The 18,358-nt window shown below is 32.7% G+C and overlaps 1 protein-coding gene across 33 annotated transcripts in view; it reads left to right on the top strand.

The window, feature by feature from the left end:
- Positions 1-18,358, top strand: part of NRXN1 (neurexin 1) — a gene marked incomplete at its 5' end in the record, with an annotated part of 1,133,428 nt that overhangs the window by 85,195 nt on the left and 1,029,875 nt on the right. For 12 of the 33 annotated variants that reach the window (XM_082852235.1, XM_082852233.1, XM_082852219.1 and 9 more), the window contains 2 exons: positions 10,997-11,014; positions 14,338-14,367. The exons of 9 other annotated variants lie outside the window; for them this stretch is intronic. In XM_082852235.1, the coding sequence (XP_082708361.1) occupies positions 10,997-11,014; positions 14,338-14,367 (48 nt within the window). Of the gene's footprint in view, positions 1-10,996; positions 11,015-14,337; positions 14,368-15,128; positions 15,141-18,358 lie in introns of all 33 variants that reach the window. 12 more of the 33 variants (XM_082852236.1, XM_082852223.1, XM_082852217.1 and 9 more) reach the window with 3 other exon arrangements.

Here is an 18,358-nt window from a genome sequence, read left to right as displayed (position 1 = left end):
TTAATAAGATTAATAATAAGATTATTAATAGTCTTAATTATTATATTATAATTAATATAATTATTAATTATATAATAGTTAATAATAAGATTACACAAATGGTTTTGTGAATTGAAGTGGCAGTTATTGTATTCTGCCTCACCTCCATCATCTCCTTCATCGGGATGATGATATCATCGTCAGATCTACTTAAGAAAGGACAATCCATGGAGGATTTGTTTGGAAATGCCCAATTAATGAATCTTGAACTGCCTCAAAATGATATTATAATAGAAACTAATACCAAAGGCCTGTGATTTACTTTGTCCAAATGCTTCCAGTTGTTAAAGTTCCTTAAATATGATGTGAGAATTAAAAAGTTGGCTTTTTGTGGCGAATAAATCCTGCCTATGAAAATGAAGTTAGTCATCCTCATCCCACATTGCTAGTTTCATAGAAGCCAAGATAGGAAGTTAATTACTCAATAAAACATTTGTTAAGCAACTCCTTTGTGTACACACCATCTTAGATGCTGATCATCCTGAACAAAAGACGAGGAATAGAAAAGGCACTGCTCTTAAGCATCCTACAGTTTGCATAAGGAAGCATTAATTATAATAATGCCATGGCTAACACCAGTAAACAGGTATTATCTATACATAAAATGCTTTATACTCTGTCATTATTGAATAAGTGGTTTTACATTTTTTCACTGCTATGAGCCACAGCCTCTCTATGGAACAAGTTAAACATTAGCAAATGAGAAAACTAAAGAAATGTTAAAAAAAAATGTATCTAGATTCCTAAAACTGATTTGTAATGACAGAACCTAGGATCCTAACTCCAAGCTCATCCTCCTTTCCAGTTCCTTCTTCAGGGAGAATGAGATGAAACATTAAAGTATTGCATATTGTCAGGAAATGCCTAGATTCTCCAAGGATTTCTAGTTTCTTAAAGATTCAGTGTTATTTGTTCACCCTGACACTTTGTTCAAATCATTTTTCCTCTGTGACTGTTTTCATACATATTTACATGCCTTAAGGTGTTTGATTTAATTATTCTATGTTAATAGGCCCATTTAAAATTATCAAGTATATTCTCTCAAACTGCATCCAGCATAGTTTCTATTCAACTCTAAGAGAAGCATATTAGCTAATAAAAAAAAATCAGTATTTCAAATTAGTGACTTTTCTAGTCTTTTTCCATTATGTTTTGTGAGCATTACTTGCAGCATGGCCCATTTTGAACATAATTTACTTCTGACAGCTATAAGGTACACGTTTCCTAAGCTACTAGGTACTGCCCTGAACTACATTTGCCAGTAGATATTAGCCATTCCATGTATTATACATATTGCACAACTAGTATTTTTCTCAGTTGTAATAATATCAGAAATCTATTAAGTTTTTGGTGTCATATTTACTATTTTTTTGTACAGGTGAGTTTTCCATAGTAATACAAGTTCTAAAATAGTACTGTCATAGTTCAGGCTGCTGTCACAAAGTACCATAGACTGGGTGGCTTATAAAAAACAGAAATTTTATTTCTTACTGTTCTGGAGGGTGGAAGTCCGATATCAGGGTGCCAGCATGATCAGGTTCCGGTGAGAGTCTGCTTTCAGGTTGAAGACTGCTGACTTTTTGGTGAATTTTCACACAGTGGAGAGTAGAGGGGGGAAGCAAGCTCTCTCATGACTTTTACACGGGCACTAATTCCATTCATGAAGGCTTCACTCCTATAACCTTATATAATCCTAATTATCTCCCAAAGGCCCCACCTCCTAATATCATCATACTGAGAAGTAGGGTTTCAACATGAATTTTGGGGGTACACAAACATTCAGTCCATAAAAAGTACTGAGTCAGGATGCTATTCTGGTTTAGAAACATATATTTTCTTCTTTGAAATAAGATAAATAAATAGCTGGTTATGTTGGATTATCCCTTTCAAGCCATTCTAATGGCAGAGGCTGGACTTAGATGTCAGATGAACTCAGGACCCTTTGGAAATCATCTATCCTTTTCAATACTTTATTTATTTACCAGACAACAGCTCATTGGGATATCTAGAGTAAATGTTATTAAGATGTTGAGGCTATAAATACATTTCTGTTTCCATTCTTACATTGACTCATTTTCTTTACCATGTAAAAATGGAGATTGAATGTCACTAACCAATCATAAATAAGAGTACTTTTTTATAATAAAATGAAGGATGTTTAATTTTATGATCAGGCCTATATTCTTTAAATATTGAAAATACAGTTGGCAGATCCACTCAATTTTTATTCTTCACCTTTTTCATTCTTTATATGAAACTCTTTAACCTGTTGTTTCATCTCGTAGATGTTTTTGCCACCTCCTTTTTTTTTACTATGTCACAATTAATGCTTCCATGTTCAGGGTTATTTTTCCATTCTTCCTACTCATAGTTTTTATTTGCCTGCTCAGTGGCGCATTTGTTATCATGTCATAGCCCCTTGATAGGATCTTGGACTTTTATAGAATTAACTAGAGGTCTGAGCTGCTGCTTTTATCCTTTTATATTCCCTGTCTCTGCCGTATTTCAGTGTTACAGAAATGTTGATCCTTTTATTTGCCCATTCAGTTTATTTTCCTATAGTATAGTACTCAATAGGAAGCCTATTTTATAGGAAGAGAAGTCTTTGACATATAATGTAAGAGAATTCACTGTATGAGACTGTGTGATGGAGGATGCTTTTTACTAATTTGAAAACCCCTATTGTTATTAAACTATTATGTAAAAAACATTGTCATAGACTTACAGGTAAAATCTGTGACAATAATATTAATGACCTAATGGGGAATATTGAGAAAAGTATTGATGTTTAGGATGGAGTTTATGAATTGAAGTGGTCATAATAGCATTGTATTGCTACACATTTGGAAGCAATATATTACGAATTATAACTTGATGAGATTATTTTGAAAATTAAGTCTTTATCTTGGAAGTCATTTGGGTCAAAAAAAAAAAAAAAAAGTCTGTGTTCCAGCAATCAGAAAGCAGTTTGTACAAGTGTCAAGAAATAATGTTATATCATATTCATATTATTCCATTTTAAAAAATAAAATGAACTGTTTTGAATGATGGAATTAACATTTAAATATGCTCTACAAGAGTCCAAAAATTTGTTTTCTTTATCTTTCAGAGTGTTTTCTTAAGCAGCAAATGTCCATTTCAGGACAAGATAAGATGGGAAATTATAAGGCTACCTTAAAAGCTTGTATTTGTAGTGATTCGATTTTATGGATCAGTAAATCAACAGATAAAGGATAGATTATTCTAGCTTATGGTCCCCTCTTCAACATGGACTTGCATTCATATGGGTCTACTTAAGTACTAGACATTAGCCCAAACATCTCTATATATGAAATTTTCAGTGATATAGAATTGGTTGTACCTATGAACAAACTATTTTATTCTTAGCCTGTAACATAAAACTGTATTTTTTTAAGGAAAATAGGAGACTGGACAATGTATTTAGTTTTTCTTTCTTGTTGTCTGTTGATTCAAATTTTAAAAGATTAGAACTTCTGCTTAGTTCCGAGGAGATTTACCATACAGCATGTATGTAAAAGGAATAAATGTAATATTTTTATCAGATTTGCATTTTATAAGTAAAACGAAAAGGCAGATACACTATATGCGGCAAATTCGTATTATATTGCCTTACCCTCCAAAATATTTGACTTGGAATGAAAGTGTTCTTTTGTTTTAGATATTATAAAAGGGAAGAAAAATTTTATGTGCCGTGAATGAAATAAACACTTTCCTTTAAATTTTAAAGGCAGCAAGAAATCATGGAATAATTCTCCCTTTTATTTCTAGTGGTTAGAATGCCCATGGGTAAACACACCTGTTCTTTGCTATTATAATAGGGCAAAGGTTTTATAAACATGTTTTTTAAATTTTTTATGGGAAATAATTCATTCTAATAGTACAGGGAAGAAGAGTGTTGGGACCTTTTTTTTTTCTTCAATAAAGGAAATAGTATTATATTTTTTGACTTTATAGAGTTAACACATAAATGCAATTAAGAAAGAAATATTTTCCCTAAATATTTCTGCCTTCTTGTAACAGCATCAAAGAAATAATGAGTACAGCCTTCATACTTCTTTATTGTATTACTTTAAAAAATGTGACAATAATAAATATATTTTGGTAATAGTTCCAGGAACATCGCACCACCTTACTAGACACTTCAGCATTACCCTATGTTGTCCAAATTCTTCATGCTTATTTTCTTTTTAAAACAATTTTTTTGGGGAATTGACATATATACACTAATATGTATAAAATAGATAACTAATAAGAACCTGCTGTATAAAAAATAAATAAAATTCAAAAGAAAAACAATTTCTTTTTTTGAAATCTACACAAACTTGCACAAGGAGCCTTAAAACATACTTTCTGTATACTCTTGGAATCTTCTATTTTTTGTCGGGTATCTTGGGCAAGTCACCCAACCATAGTGAGATAATATAAAGATTATATAAGATAATGTTTATGAAAGTACATTTAAAGTGGTAAGGCCTACCCAAGAGTTAGTAGATTATTTTTTATTCTTATTTCTCTTGAGTATTTAGAAGAAGTTACTTGAGATCTTCATAACATTTTATAAAGCATTTAATAAAAATTGCATTTGCTCTGATTATTTTCTGCTTTCCACTGATTGATTCTAAGGAATGCATTAATGTTTTGGCTTAACCTGGTATTCCTACATTATATTTAGTAAGCAGAGAATAGCACAGTTTGTAGAGAAACCACCAACTTACAAATATTAGATCTAACCATATTAAATTGTTGCTATTTAACCAATTTTGATCTGAAAACAATAATTTTATATGTTTCAACCCCAGGTACTATTGGACTAATAAGTGCTTTCACTCTTTGGAGAAGCAGAAGAATTCTTTTCAACAGTCTTCCTCCTATTCAAATGTCCTACGTGTGAAGAGATTACTAGATATTTGGTTCATTGTAGGTAGCATTTTAGTCAACTCTGAGAGATTCCTGGAAAATTTTAACATACTATCTGATTCATTTAGGGAAAAAAATCCCAGTTAATTCCCCTTAAAATTATTTTCAGTGATTTCTATAAAACTTTAAAATTAAATTAGGCATAAATTATAAAATATGCAAATATCTTGAGTTTTAAACACTAAAGAAAATGAAAAAGTCTTGAAGAACTGAAATATCCTTTTAATATTTATTTCATTTTTCTTCCAGACTATTTGTTAAATGTGCAAAGGTCCTAATGGATTAAAGATAACATGAATTATTTATTTTGAAATAAAATTTTATTTTTCCTTAAATATAATAATATATTTATAAATGACAGGTCAGTTTTATATCATACGAACTATTTTCTGTTCAATTTGTACAAATCTAATTTGTTAAACTCTAAATTTAGGACTTTTTCTTACAGTATGGTTTAGTCATATTTTTGTGCAATATTCCCTTAATTTAATGACAAAATATGTTTGTTTTTATTTCTCAGAGAAATTAAATAGATTTGTCTGAGAAGCTAAGTATAAATGAGTAAAATCAGAAAGATTTGAAAGTTTATTTGAAACGTCTCTGTAATAAAATGATTTGTGAAAAAACTGTACACATCAAGCATATGTTAGACAGTTCTCTCAAATGAAGGGCCATTGGTGTCCTTCAGCAGAATTCACCTACTGTCTATTTAATGTTGGAGAACCTAGGACACATTGTGGAGTATTCTCTGCTGGTACCACACAAGCCAGAGGATGTTTCCTGTTTATTTGCTTGTAAGAAAAGTCCCATCTGAGTACTGGCACACCCACTAGAAGGGGTGATATGTTGGGTAGGTAGGTAGGGGTGTATTTAAATTTATTTTCTCAACTCCAAACCAAGAGCTTTCCTCCTAAAATGTGGTGACTTTGGACTCTTAATAAGGAAGCACTACTCACCAAACCCAGCTTTCTTTGGAGAGTTTGTGTAATAATGATTGAGCTTGGGTGGGAAAGTACATGGTAACACCCTGTTCACTGTTATCTGTCAGTTCCGTACTAGGAAACGTCCATTTCTCAGTAAGCAATAAAACAATAAAAATGAGCACACACGGTGTAGACTATGCTCTGTTTATGGTCACTGTTAAATGCAGTGGTCTTTCCCTAAGTCCAGCTATTGATATGAATATATAAATGTTAACTCTCAAGGTTTAGATGTAGGGAAGAATTGAGGCTATAAAAGCAAAATAAAATCCTTGTAATAGTCCCTCATGAAAAGAAAATGTGAAATTGTATGCAATATAGTTTACACGTGCTATTTAATATATACTTTAATATGTTGACTAATAACTGTTAAATTCTATTAGGACAATTGAACAGCTTAAAACACCAGAAGAATCTGCCATATAATTAGACTTCCTTCTATCTTCCTTCTTTCCCTTTCTTACTTTCTTCCTCCATTAACAAGATGGAACATTTTGCATCGAATACCACAAGTTCTTTGTAACAAAATTGGTAGGTACTTTGTGAAGCAGAAACATAGGGAGTCTCCAGCTTATGAAAGTATAATCTCAAAAGTTATTTGAATAAATAGGTTGAAACACATGTCACATTTCCCATGGAAACAACACTGTAAGGCAAAGTAAACTCAGACCACTTCACAAAGGACTCATTAATTCCATGATATACTTGACGCATTGTATTGTACCAAAAGTATAGTCAGACATTGCCCATAATGTTCCAAGGGAGAATGGTTTTATAGTTCTAAGTGTGATGCCAGGAACATCTCTGCTGCTTCAAGTTGGTTAGAGATACCCTTATCACTCCTGAACAGTGAAAAGAGAGAAAAAAATTAGCTTCTCTAGTTGGCTTCCCTCATGCCCTAGGATCCAGTTTCCAGCAGGCTGAGTGGGAGTGTCATTTAGGTGAATTTGAAATAAGTTGCCAAGCCCACCTGTTAAAAAGCATTTTTGCAACTAGCCGGATTCCTGCCCAGGCTGTTTCTTTCCTTCCTTAAGCCTCCATAATGGACCTTTCTGCTTCATTTTCTGTTTGCACCTCCTGTTGGTTCTGGCTGGCTTTTGTCTTCCTCCAGCGGACTGCTGCCCAGATCCAAAGAACCAATGATTTTCTCCATTTCCCAGTCCTTGAAGCATTCCCAGATTATTGAGGTTTTCTAAAGGCTTTCACTGTTAACACCAAAAGAAAAATAAAACAAACTCCATCCTGTGCCACCATGGGAACCAGACCCTGCTATACTGGCATTTGGTCCTCCAAATAAGGGGTGAAATCTTCAAAAGTAATGTGAGGGGCTAGAAAGACGAGGATAGACACTAGCAAGCTCGAGGTATGTTAAGAAAGGAAATAAAATTGTATTCTGAATTCCTCCTTGTGCTGGCTAGCACCCGCCACCAGTTTTTCTATGTAGCCCACTGTGGAGGGCATAGATCTGTGTGGGAAGCCGCCTGAGATAGTGGCAGTTTTGATGGAGGAGCGAGGGAGTGAAAGAAAATGAAGGAATCCGGTCACAGTCAACTAGCAGAGAAGGAAGAAAGCTGAAACGGAGAAAGAAAGCCCAAGTGAGGGCAGGAGACTTCTTCTGGCCAGTTTTTAATGTAGAATGTAGCGTGTAAGTTGACTACTGCATGTGCATTTAGATGAAGCCTTTCATATTGCTAAGCTTAAACACTGATTATACAAAAAGGAGTTAATTGTGACATTTTAGTCCAAACTTTAATTTATTCACTTGTCCTGATTAAATTTCTGATTTTCTTTACATTGAAACAAGAACATTTTTTCCTTATTCATTTCTCTTTTCCAAGTAGTATGTCATTAAGATTATGTGCAAAGAACACTGTCATAATAAAGTTACCGTCCTTGCATTCTTATAAGCTGAGGGCCAAAGGAAAAACATTTGTGAAGATGCTCTTTTGAAGTAATTTTAAAACGTACAATTTAATAGTCTGCAGCTTCCCTCAATGTCAGCACACAAATAACATGACTGATATTCTAGTGTTTGATTTCTGTCTCTGTGAGGGAAGTATGTCTTATCTGAAAGAAAAATAAGGTTTAAGTTATCTTTTTCATGGTTTTATATTTATTATTTTCACAATCAAAAGAAAAAGAGTGTGATCTTTATAGGTGGCATGGTGATCATAATAAAGTTGCTTACTAAGAGGCTCACTTCATGTACACAGCAGGATTAGGTCAGCAGAATTAAGAAGCCAGGGTTTTCTTCAAACCAAGAGCTTTTCCCTAACTTGACAATGTATGCAGGTAAGGCTGGATGGACTGCTTTCTACCTTACACTAAGGCAAAATATACTGCTTTACCTTTACACTGGAGCATGCCAATTTCAGCACGTCTCTCTGTTGCTGCTCAAAACCAAAATAGTATTTGATCGCAAAGAGAAAGCAAAAGTTGGTGTGATGAGAAAAACTATTCTTTTTAAACTTGATATTCTTTGTTTAGTCCTAAAACCAAGTAGAAAGGAAAGAAAAAAACATAGAGAATGATTGTAAATGCTAGAGCTTCTGCCATTTATAGCTACTTCCAAATTCTGAAATAACATAGAGGTCATCTCTAGGTTAACAGGTTTTAAGTCAACTAAAGCTAACAAATGCTTACCAAAGGGGTAGAATAGAATGAAACAAAAAAAGAGAAGTTTTTTTTATCCTATGATTGAATCTGAAAATATATAGAAACTCAAGGAAAGTCTGTTCTAAGCCAGTTTTCTTCTTCTTTTTCTTCTTTTTTAAAAAAATTTTAAAATAGGAGTTAATATATTACCCTTTCCTTCACTCTAGTACTTGTTTAAAAAAATCTAAGTCTTCGGAGAAGACTATTTTTCTGAACATGGGCAAGTCAGGATTTGATTACACTTTGGGCATGACTTGGATTTGCATAAAAGGAGCTCCTTCAGTTAAGCTGGTTCTCTGTATGAATAACTCAGAGAAATGCTGGATGACTGGGCGGGATCAGTGGTATTGCCTGTGGCTCCATGCCTTAGTTAAGAGTGAAAAGAGAACTCATTTTCAAGGAACCAAGTCAATGACCTTGATTTTATTAGTGCACCTTCCTTTCCTAATATCCTACTAAGCACATTTATAAAATTTGTGTCAAGACTTGTCCTGTTTTATTTTGTTGACTTGTTTTTCATTTTCTTTTCCCTATTAGATTTTCATGCAGCACTTTCCCAAAACCCCTTTCTGGGACTGTACTGCTCATGACCATATTTACCAAAGGACTGTCCTCTAAATTCCCTGATTTTGTTGTTTTACATATTTAATAAACTTATTGAAAAATGATCATCTTAGGTGGGAAATAGAATTTCAAAGGATGTCATTGTAAAAACCAACGTATATAACATTAAAATCTATATCTTTGTATGATTTCCAATATAAAACAATAAAATGAAACTTTACTATTTGTGTCCATGTCATGTCCAAGTTGCCATTGAAAAGTAACAAATTCTAATTCCTTATTTGGTAGATTGGAAGCCTAAATCAAACAGGAAATGAATATCACATACCAAATATTTCAATCATTTTTTATTTCTTTTAAAATGAGCTCTGGCAAACCAAGTATTTTGTATAGATGTTGTTGTCCACATTTATCCACTAACAATTTTCTATTATGTAAGACCATATCAATAGGTGTACCTGTGTTGATATCTCAGTTTCCACCTAATATATTTTAAACAAAATTGATGATTTTTTAATTCATTAGTAACTTTAACCATTAAAAAAGCTATTTGTTGAACCTTATGAAATGGTGCATTTACAGTTGTTTTTCTTTCAAGTTACTACATTTGCTGTTGTTTTGTTTTTTATAAACACTTTTCATCAAATGGGCAGTTTAAAAAATACAGCTAAAAAAAATACAGCTAATTAAATGAAATACAAGAATGAGACAAGAAATGTCAACATGGATATACTTTACTGTTGAAAACATTTTGATACGTATTGAAACCTTGCTCTCTCCCTAGTGCCGTAAAACAGTTTTTCCTTCCATTTCTTACCTGATGCCAAGCCCGGTGTCTCAAATAGTACTTGAATTGCCTAATATATACTAATAATATTTTAAATTCCATACCCTTACATTGATTATGTGTAGGAAAGACATACAAAATCTGATTGTATATATGTGTGTGTTTGTATATATATATATGGAAATATACTTAAATAAATATATAAAAATATGTAAATATTGTGCAGATATATGGAAATATAAGGGAAAGTTCACCCAATATTATCATTATCTTGACTACATACATATTCTCACCCTAAACAGAAGCACAAAGTGAATAAATCATGATATACTCTGCCTAAAGGACCGCTGCCAAATGGCCTGCTCTTTTACTCATTACTCTTTCTACTTAACATTTTTGAAAGTTAGCATTTAAAAATTACAATAAACCATCGTCATCTGTGATAAAATATGAACACCCTATAAACAAACTAAATAAATGATAGATTTTAGGTGCATACATTTATGTTGTGTTTTTTTTTAAGGAAAGAAATGGAAGTATTAGAAATATTTAAAGGCCATTATAGTAAGTCGATTACATAGTTGGTAGAACAGGCATACCTTTAAGTGAAATGTCATGGCTATTTGCAATGAACTTTCTTTCGTCCAAGTAAGTCCAAGTCAGAATTTAGAAATAGAATCTTTTAGAATTGTTATTTTAAGAAAAGCTGTAAAAATAATTGCCTAGGGCAACCATGCCAGCAACATGTAAGAGTTATGTTTGCTTTACACAGGGCAGTGAAAGACTTTTGAACACTCCTTGCTCAGTACACAGCAGTATTACTGTAATTTCGTCTCATATTCTTTAAATGCTGCCAATGGGAGGGAACCTGCTTTCCCGTGATTGTGTTTTCCCCTTTGAATGGGAGCGATGGAGCACTTGCATGATGTGTTTGGTGCCTTGCATGAAAAAGACATGCAAAGGCAAGGTCCAGTCTGCATGCTGCTTAATGAATGTTTTTCCTTTTCTCTCCCTCCTTGTCATGTGCTTTCAGAAGACAACAATGTGGAAGGTGGGTGCTTTGTACTTTATTTTCCAACGCTCATTTGCCTTTTATTTCTTAGTATTAATAGAGTACATCTCGAATATAGAAGGTAAGTTGAACTTCTTTCTGAGTATTTGCTGATTTCTGGATTGTGTATCATTTTTCATATAGAACACACACACTCTCAACTCCATCAGCCCCAAGTATATGAAACTCCTTCAACCTTAACTCCAGCCTTTGATGGACTTCAGCATCCCATATGAACCTTAGAATACTTATTTCAGTGTTCTGCATGGAAAAATGACACAATCCTGCTTCTTTTATTTTAAATGAGAAAGTATTTCTTTGCAGTTTCTGAACACAGTGCATGATTCTTTCTCCATTTTTTTTTCTTGGTCAAAATGATTTCTTTGGGAAATGTTGAGCATTACATCATCTCTAGCCCATTGGTCTAGTTTCAAATGATTTGATTTATAAAAAAAACACAAAATAAAGTACTGACTATAATTAAGACGTATAAGTTTAGATTAAAAATAAGCCATTGGCCAGTGGAAATGAAAGCATACAGCACACCAGCGTGATTACTGGTAAGTATATTTGTAATATTCTGTGTCTGTTAAATAAAATTATGGTATTTGTTTAAGGTTTTCTAAAGTTATCTCTATCAAGGAATTTTGGGCAAGTTACACATTTTTCCTGTAGAATCCAACAAACTAAAACATATTTCAACATTCTTTTAAAAAATTTTTTAAGATTTTTATCAAAATGTAGTTGATTTTCCATGTTGTGTTAGTTTCATATTTTAACATTCTTACCTTTAAAGAACTTAGTCCATGTGCTGCCAAAGAAATATGTAAAGGATAAAAATACAAAAAGAACTACGAAGAACAAAGAATTGTGAAAGGGAAGTTGATGTCCTATCAACTTACATAATCACAGCATTAACAGTTCTTGCATAAACAACTTACTAGTATCTGTATCAGAAGAAAGTGTTTAGCATATTTTATTTTGTTACAGTGTTTTGAAATATAGCCATTTATAATGTTCATTTCTGCACAATGATGGATTCCCTAGAAAAAGAGTCCCCATCTAATGTTACAGATAAATAACCATTAAAGTTACTAAGATTTGATGTCTCAAAGAGCAATACATGATAATACAAAGTTAATCAGTAACAGGTTTCAACATATTATTTGTGATTCTTTCATGGATTCTTTCAATTGCTTAGTTGCTAAACATTTCTGTTTCATTATTTAAGTAAAATAGATTAAAACTTTAAAAGAAATTATCAGTGACTATTTTTCCAAGTGTTGCATCTGTATATGGCTTTTTTTTTCTATACTATAATTTAAATAGCATGTGAGTGTGTACTTGGAAAAGATATTACCCTGCAGATCTGACTGACATCTTTCAAAATCAGTCTCATTTATAATTGTGCATGTTATTTGAGATCAAAAGGTTTTTTTTAAGTATCTTTTTGACTTCTTTTGCATTTCCTTAACCATCCTGTAAAATGTTCCATGTTTCTGCTCTTTTCTCTTTAAATCCAGTTGCATTCCAAGGAGCTTTAAAATCACCTTAATAAGCATGAATGCCCCTGTCCTTACACACACTCATCCCATGAAAAATTTTGACAAGATTTTCAGAGTATAGGCTCATAAACTATTGTAATAAAGTTTATTCAGTCATAATTTTTAACATCCCTATTTATAACTCCACTTTGGCAATATAGTTTAGCTCCTTTAGAGGTAGAAAGTATAGCATGAACAATGTTAATGCTTTTGAGATTTAAAAATTTCCATTCTCACTAAGGTGGTATTAAAAACCATTGAGGAATCTAAAAATTATATCTTGTACAGAGATATTTCCCTGATTTATCAATAGTTTACAAAAAAGTTATAAACTTTTATTAGGAAATATGTATAGTAATATTTAAAGTGAAATTAAATGAAAAATTATATAACCTGGACAGATAAGCCACTATTCTTAAGCATAGAAGATATCATGAGTCACCAACAGGTCATAAACCTTTTAAACTGATTGTATGATTTTTTGGGGGAGGCGGTTAAAATCACTTAGAAAATACAAAAGAAGCTAGATTTCAGAAACTTTAAAATACTATGTTAAATAATGTTTATATTGTGATTATATGATGATTTTAATTGTATCTGCCCCACAGGAATGTTTAAATACCCCTTTTAAGGAAATGATACAGATTATTTCAATACTGATGCAAGTAATACACAATGTTATGTAGCTCAAAGTCTCAAATATATTTGAACTAACAGTGGGAAATGAAATACACATTTTATTAAATTTGTATGTATGCTATATTTCTTTGACATTATCCCATATTCTTGAAATATACAGGGATTGAAAAGTAACTTAATTTCTGAATTTAGAATAAAGAACTAGGAATTAATGCTAAAAAGTAAGTTGTATCTTCTTGGACAGTGAAATTTTTTTTAAAAGAACATTGCTAGTATTCTTTAGAAAAGGGGTGATCTTAATCTGAAATTGTCAAGCAAGAGTTAAAAAATAATTTAAATAAAGGGAATTCAATATTGTTTCAGAAAACTTCGTTGATGAAATTATATCTTAAATATACTCATGTTAACTCATAGTTTAGTATTTAAGTAATGCTTAAGTAAAATGCTGAATAATTTTTTTCTCCATGGGAAATTACTTAACCCTATTTAAAGGTGATCCATTGTTTCTTAAAAACATTATTCTATAGTAAATTCAAACTTTACACCTGCATGTCTGATGATCTTTTTTGTATTTGAACAAGCTTATTCGATTGCTACATGTGTCAGACAAGGAGACATTTCTGCATTATCATTTCAGTGTGCTAAGGATGTGGTTTTTTTTTTTTTTTTCATTTAATTATGAAACTTCTCATTTTTTGATGAGGGGAAAAAGATCAGACCCAGCCCATGTTTCAGGTATTCTTTTGGGTTTTTTAAAATATAATTTCATCACCAAAGAATGGCAGTCCCTGTGGGGGCAGTGTTCAAAACAGTCTCATCAAAGGGCACGAAGGGCAAGTGCAATATTTAAGGGATTGGTTGGATTTTAAGTCATGCTCTTATGCTCTTGAATGTTCCAACTGATACATAGAAGAAATACGTGGTGCAGCATATGCAATTGTTTAAATTGCAGTTCTATAACTCTTTGCCCCAAAGCATTCCAACCAGGAGTTGAAAGAATGCTTTTTGATTTGCCTCTGTGATACAGACATGTCTCATAGGAAACAAGATGTCTGTCACTGAACATTTTTGTCACTGTGACAACCCTGCCTTCCCATGCTCCCTTGTTTATTGCTGACTGTGCTCTTGTTTCCCTTCAAGGTCTGGCGCACCTGATGATGGGCGACCAAGGTATGGGCTCTGTTCCTTTTCCACTCTGCTTTCAGTGTTTTCTTGTTCTGTAGCTGCTTTCAAACCATCACTGCAAAGGATGGGCAAATGCTTGCAAATTATCTGGCTGCAAATTAAATACATAATTTTTGTTCACATTTTTTCATGTGTTTTTCTCCCCTTTGTTGGTTTGATATTGGTTTGCACCTTTGATTTTATTTTCCTTTATTCTTTGCAGTATAATATCTGCAACTAAATAAGACATAAGAACTTGTAATTGAAAGTTTTCATACATTTATCAGCATATGCAGTTAAGGGTAGTTATAGTAAAGAAAAACCGAGAACCATCATAAATTAACATATGAAAAAAGATATTTGGTTTTATGTACTACACCAGAAAGAGTCCATTTTTCACCCATGCATGTCAGTTTGGGAACATGCAGACATCTTTGGCTTCTGGCTTCTCGAATGCTGAGTATAGTGTTCTACAAAATCAATACTTTTTCTACCTATAAGCATTGTGTATCTCCTTTTGTGTAGTCTTTTAAAGTGAGCATGGGCTTTCTAATTTCTTTGCATGTATTGCCTTAAAAAGGGCAGATTTCTCAACATGTACTGATTGTATCTCCATTTGTGTTCAAATCCTATTTATACCTTCTTGTATATTTAATTTTCAAAGAGTAGTGCATATACATATATTCATAATTCTTATTGTTGTTTCTCTCTTTATTCTTTTTGTATGGAAATCCTTTCTTCATGGAACCATTTCATCAAATCCATAGGTAAAAGTAAAGGTATTACATTATTTTATTTCTTCTTAATATCATCTATATGAATATCAGTGTGAATAACATTTGCAAAATACATTTTTCAAATGTATTTAGACCTTTTGGCATTAATAATGGGCACTGGGAGGTAGGTATGTGTGGTAATGAATATTTTATGAATTTAAGGTAAGAAAAATCCATCAAAATGTTTCCCTTTGTTTTTTTCTTGCTCTTTAGAGTGACTTTTTTTTCATGTCAGCTGCTAGTATAATTAGCATATTTAGAAATTAGTGACAGGTTTCAGTGTCAGTTTTTGCAGTATCATTTGATGGTAGTTAAATGATGAGTGTAGCCACCAGAAATATATCATCCTCAAACATTTAACTCTGGAGCGCACCTGCCCCAGCCATTCTGCCTAGGGGTGTAAGTCTAAGCATGTGCAGCATTGAAATGGTGCTGCTCTGGGCTCATCAGCTTGTGGTCTGCTAGATGTCATATATACACGTTGACTCCATGAAAACCTGCAAAGGCAGTGTCCTGAAAGAGACAAAGGAGAAGACGAGCCTGCTCTCTCTTTTGTGCATACTAACTTTGTTTTAAGAACATTATCAACTCAGGTTTACATTTCTGCATCACTTGGTAAGTCAGGCATGTGTACTCTTTGACAGTATTGGTGCCAAATTTAAAAGCATGCTTAGTTTGCCATTTAGAACCATCCACGTTGTGTTTAGTGTTTTCATTAAAAGAAAGTAGATGATATGCAACTGTGGTAAATATGTGTCATAGCCTTTAAAGTAACCATTTTTAACTATGTATTGGTGAATGTGCCCTTGGTCTCTAGTTTTGTTTTATTTTGTTTGGTTTTTGTTGTTGTTATTTTAAAGACAGGCATGTGTTTCCTTGAATTCTCTGAATCTTTCTTTTGCTCTGAATCTTAATCTGGTGAATTGAGACCAAAGCTCACAGTTCTGCACCTTTACATTAGTGTCATCTAGCAGGGAAACTTTTCTGTTTGAAAAAGCACCGAACATGAGCAGAGCGATAAATAAGAAATTATATCAAAGTTTTAAATGTGTAACATAGAGCTTTAGAAACAAATGTTTGGATACTTTGAGCCAATAAAAAGAGAACATATGCTATTGCAGTTTGTGTTTTGGTCAACCATTTCCAATAATATAATTTAATCGTATTTTAAGCCTTTAGCAACTATGCAATGGCAGTATGTATCAATTCTTTTAGAGATTTTGTGTACCATTTGGGATACTTTCTAGACTTTTTTTTTTTTTTTTAAGGCCAAATTACCATTACTTTCCTTTCTTAAGTGGGCATTTACCACCATGTTCCGTAGTGTAGGACTCAGGATGGCATAGAGGGAATCTATTTATATTTTATTTTACTGGCTGAGTGAAGTAAATGTCTACGTGTTTGTATATGTGCATGTTTGTATTTTAATGAATGCATGTGTATACACAAACTTTCTAAATATATGCACACATATATACCCATTATATTGTGAAAAAAGTAACTCATAAAATAATATGCTAATTATATAACCATTTAACTCTACATATGGAATAATTCATGTTTAAACTAAGCTGATATTCATTTCAGTGTAATTAATGTTAAGTGTCACTTAACTTTACTCAGTTTTACTATGTCAGTCTTAAATGTTTTCTGTTGGCATGTGTGTCAAACATATATTTACCAGTTTTACCAGTTTTACAAATTTTATTCCTCAGTCAACACAAAACTACACAGGACAAGAATTTGGTATTTCCTTTACAGTCTTCTGTTAATAGGACCAGGATGCTTCTTGGTGTTAAATGGGGAAAGAAGACTTTAAGATGGACTTGGGCATTTTGCAAATCAAAATGATCACCTTTACATACTGGTTAATTATGTGTATAGAAATGAGAAACATGATTTATAAGTCTTCATTAATTGCAAATTAGTTCAACAAATCTGCATTCTAGAGCAAAAAATACAATCTTGACTATGATGTGGCATCCATATTCAATGAGTGTCAATAAAATAGGGAATGAAAACATGTGACTAAGTTAGTTTAAATGACGGAAATGGAAGTGCTAGGAGAGTGGTTAAAAAGTATGATCAGTGATAGGCATTCAGAAAAGATAAAGATAACACGAATCAGGATCTCCCTTAGGAAGATATCCTTGTCTTGTGCCACCTGTTGGAGGAGTCAAAAATGTATGGAAACTTGACAGTGTGGATTCTTGTATCAGGTTAAATCCTAGTTGTGCATAAAATATGTGTTAAACCTACTTACTCTAAAATAACTGATATGCATTGTAAATTCATGCTTCTCAAGTCTTCCCATCAAATTATAATCCTGGAGCATTTTTCTTGACACCACTTTTCTCTTTAGTGAATTCAGGTGCTCTGCAATGATCATCTGTGGATTAAAGTCTTCCTTTGTTGAATCCAGAAGCAAAACTAGGTTCAAGAACATTATTGCTATCATTTTGATTTATCCTGTATGGATTCTTAAGTATTTTCTGAATTTTTAAATGTCCAATGATAGACAAATGTATTTCATTTTAAAAGTACATTTACAAAAAAAGAACATTTATTCTGATAACCTTCTTCATCCTCCTCCCCAGGCTTCTCTCTAGAGGTAAGCACTGGTATCACTTTATGATGTATCCTTACAGAGTTGGTGTGGATCCTTCCATACTCCATAATTAACTGTTCAGGGTTTGAAACCTGCAGAATTCCTTACCATATAACATGACACAAACAGATAAGTCTGTTGGAGACATGTTAAGACTCATTGCTATGTGCTGGCAGAATCATAATGAATGAAACGGAAGCTTTCTCACTCTGTAGACCATTAGGCCTCATATTTTCATTTGGTCATTCTGTTTCAAATTTTAGAGTTGATTATTTGGATTTGTTTTCATGTTTTCTAAACAAGGATATGTCACCTTTAATTGGTCACAGGTAGGAATAAACTTTGCTTTCTTTGGAATAGCTGAAGCGAGAGAGTGTTCAGGGCCAACCTTACTTCTGTTGGTTGTGGCTAGGTAGATTCAAGTGGTCTTTGTGACATTGCGTTTACTTTCTTTTTAGGTTTGAAATTTGTCATGGGTGTTGTTAGGACTATTGATAATACTAACTATTCTCCAGTCTATCTAGAATTTAGATTTATCTATTTGCCTGGGGAATTTAGTTTTTTTGTTTTTTTTCTATGTATGTTTAACTGGTCACTTCATTCCAACAATTAT

Source organism: Leucopleurus acutus, assembly GCF_964270905.1.
Source record: "Leucopleurus acutus genome assembly, chromosome: 12".
Taxonomy (NCBI): Eukaryota; Metazoa; Chordata; class Mammalia; order Artiodactyla; family Delphinidae; genus Leucopleurus; species Leucopleurus acutus.
This window is presented reverse-complemented; position numbering and strand designations above follow the sequence as displayed.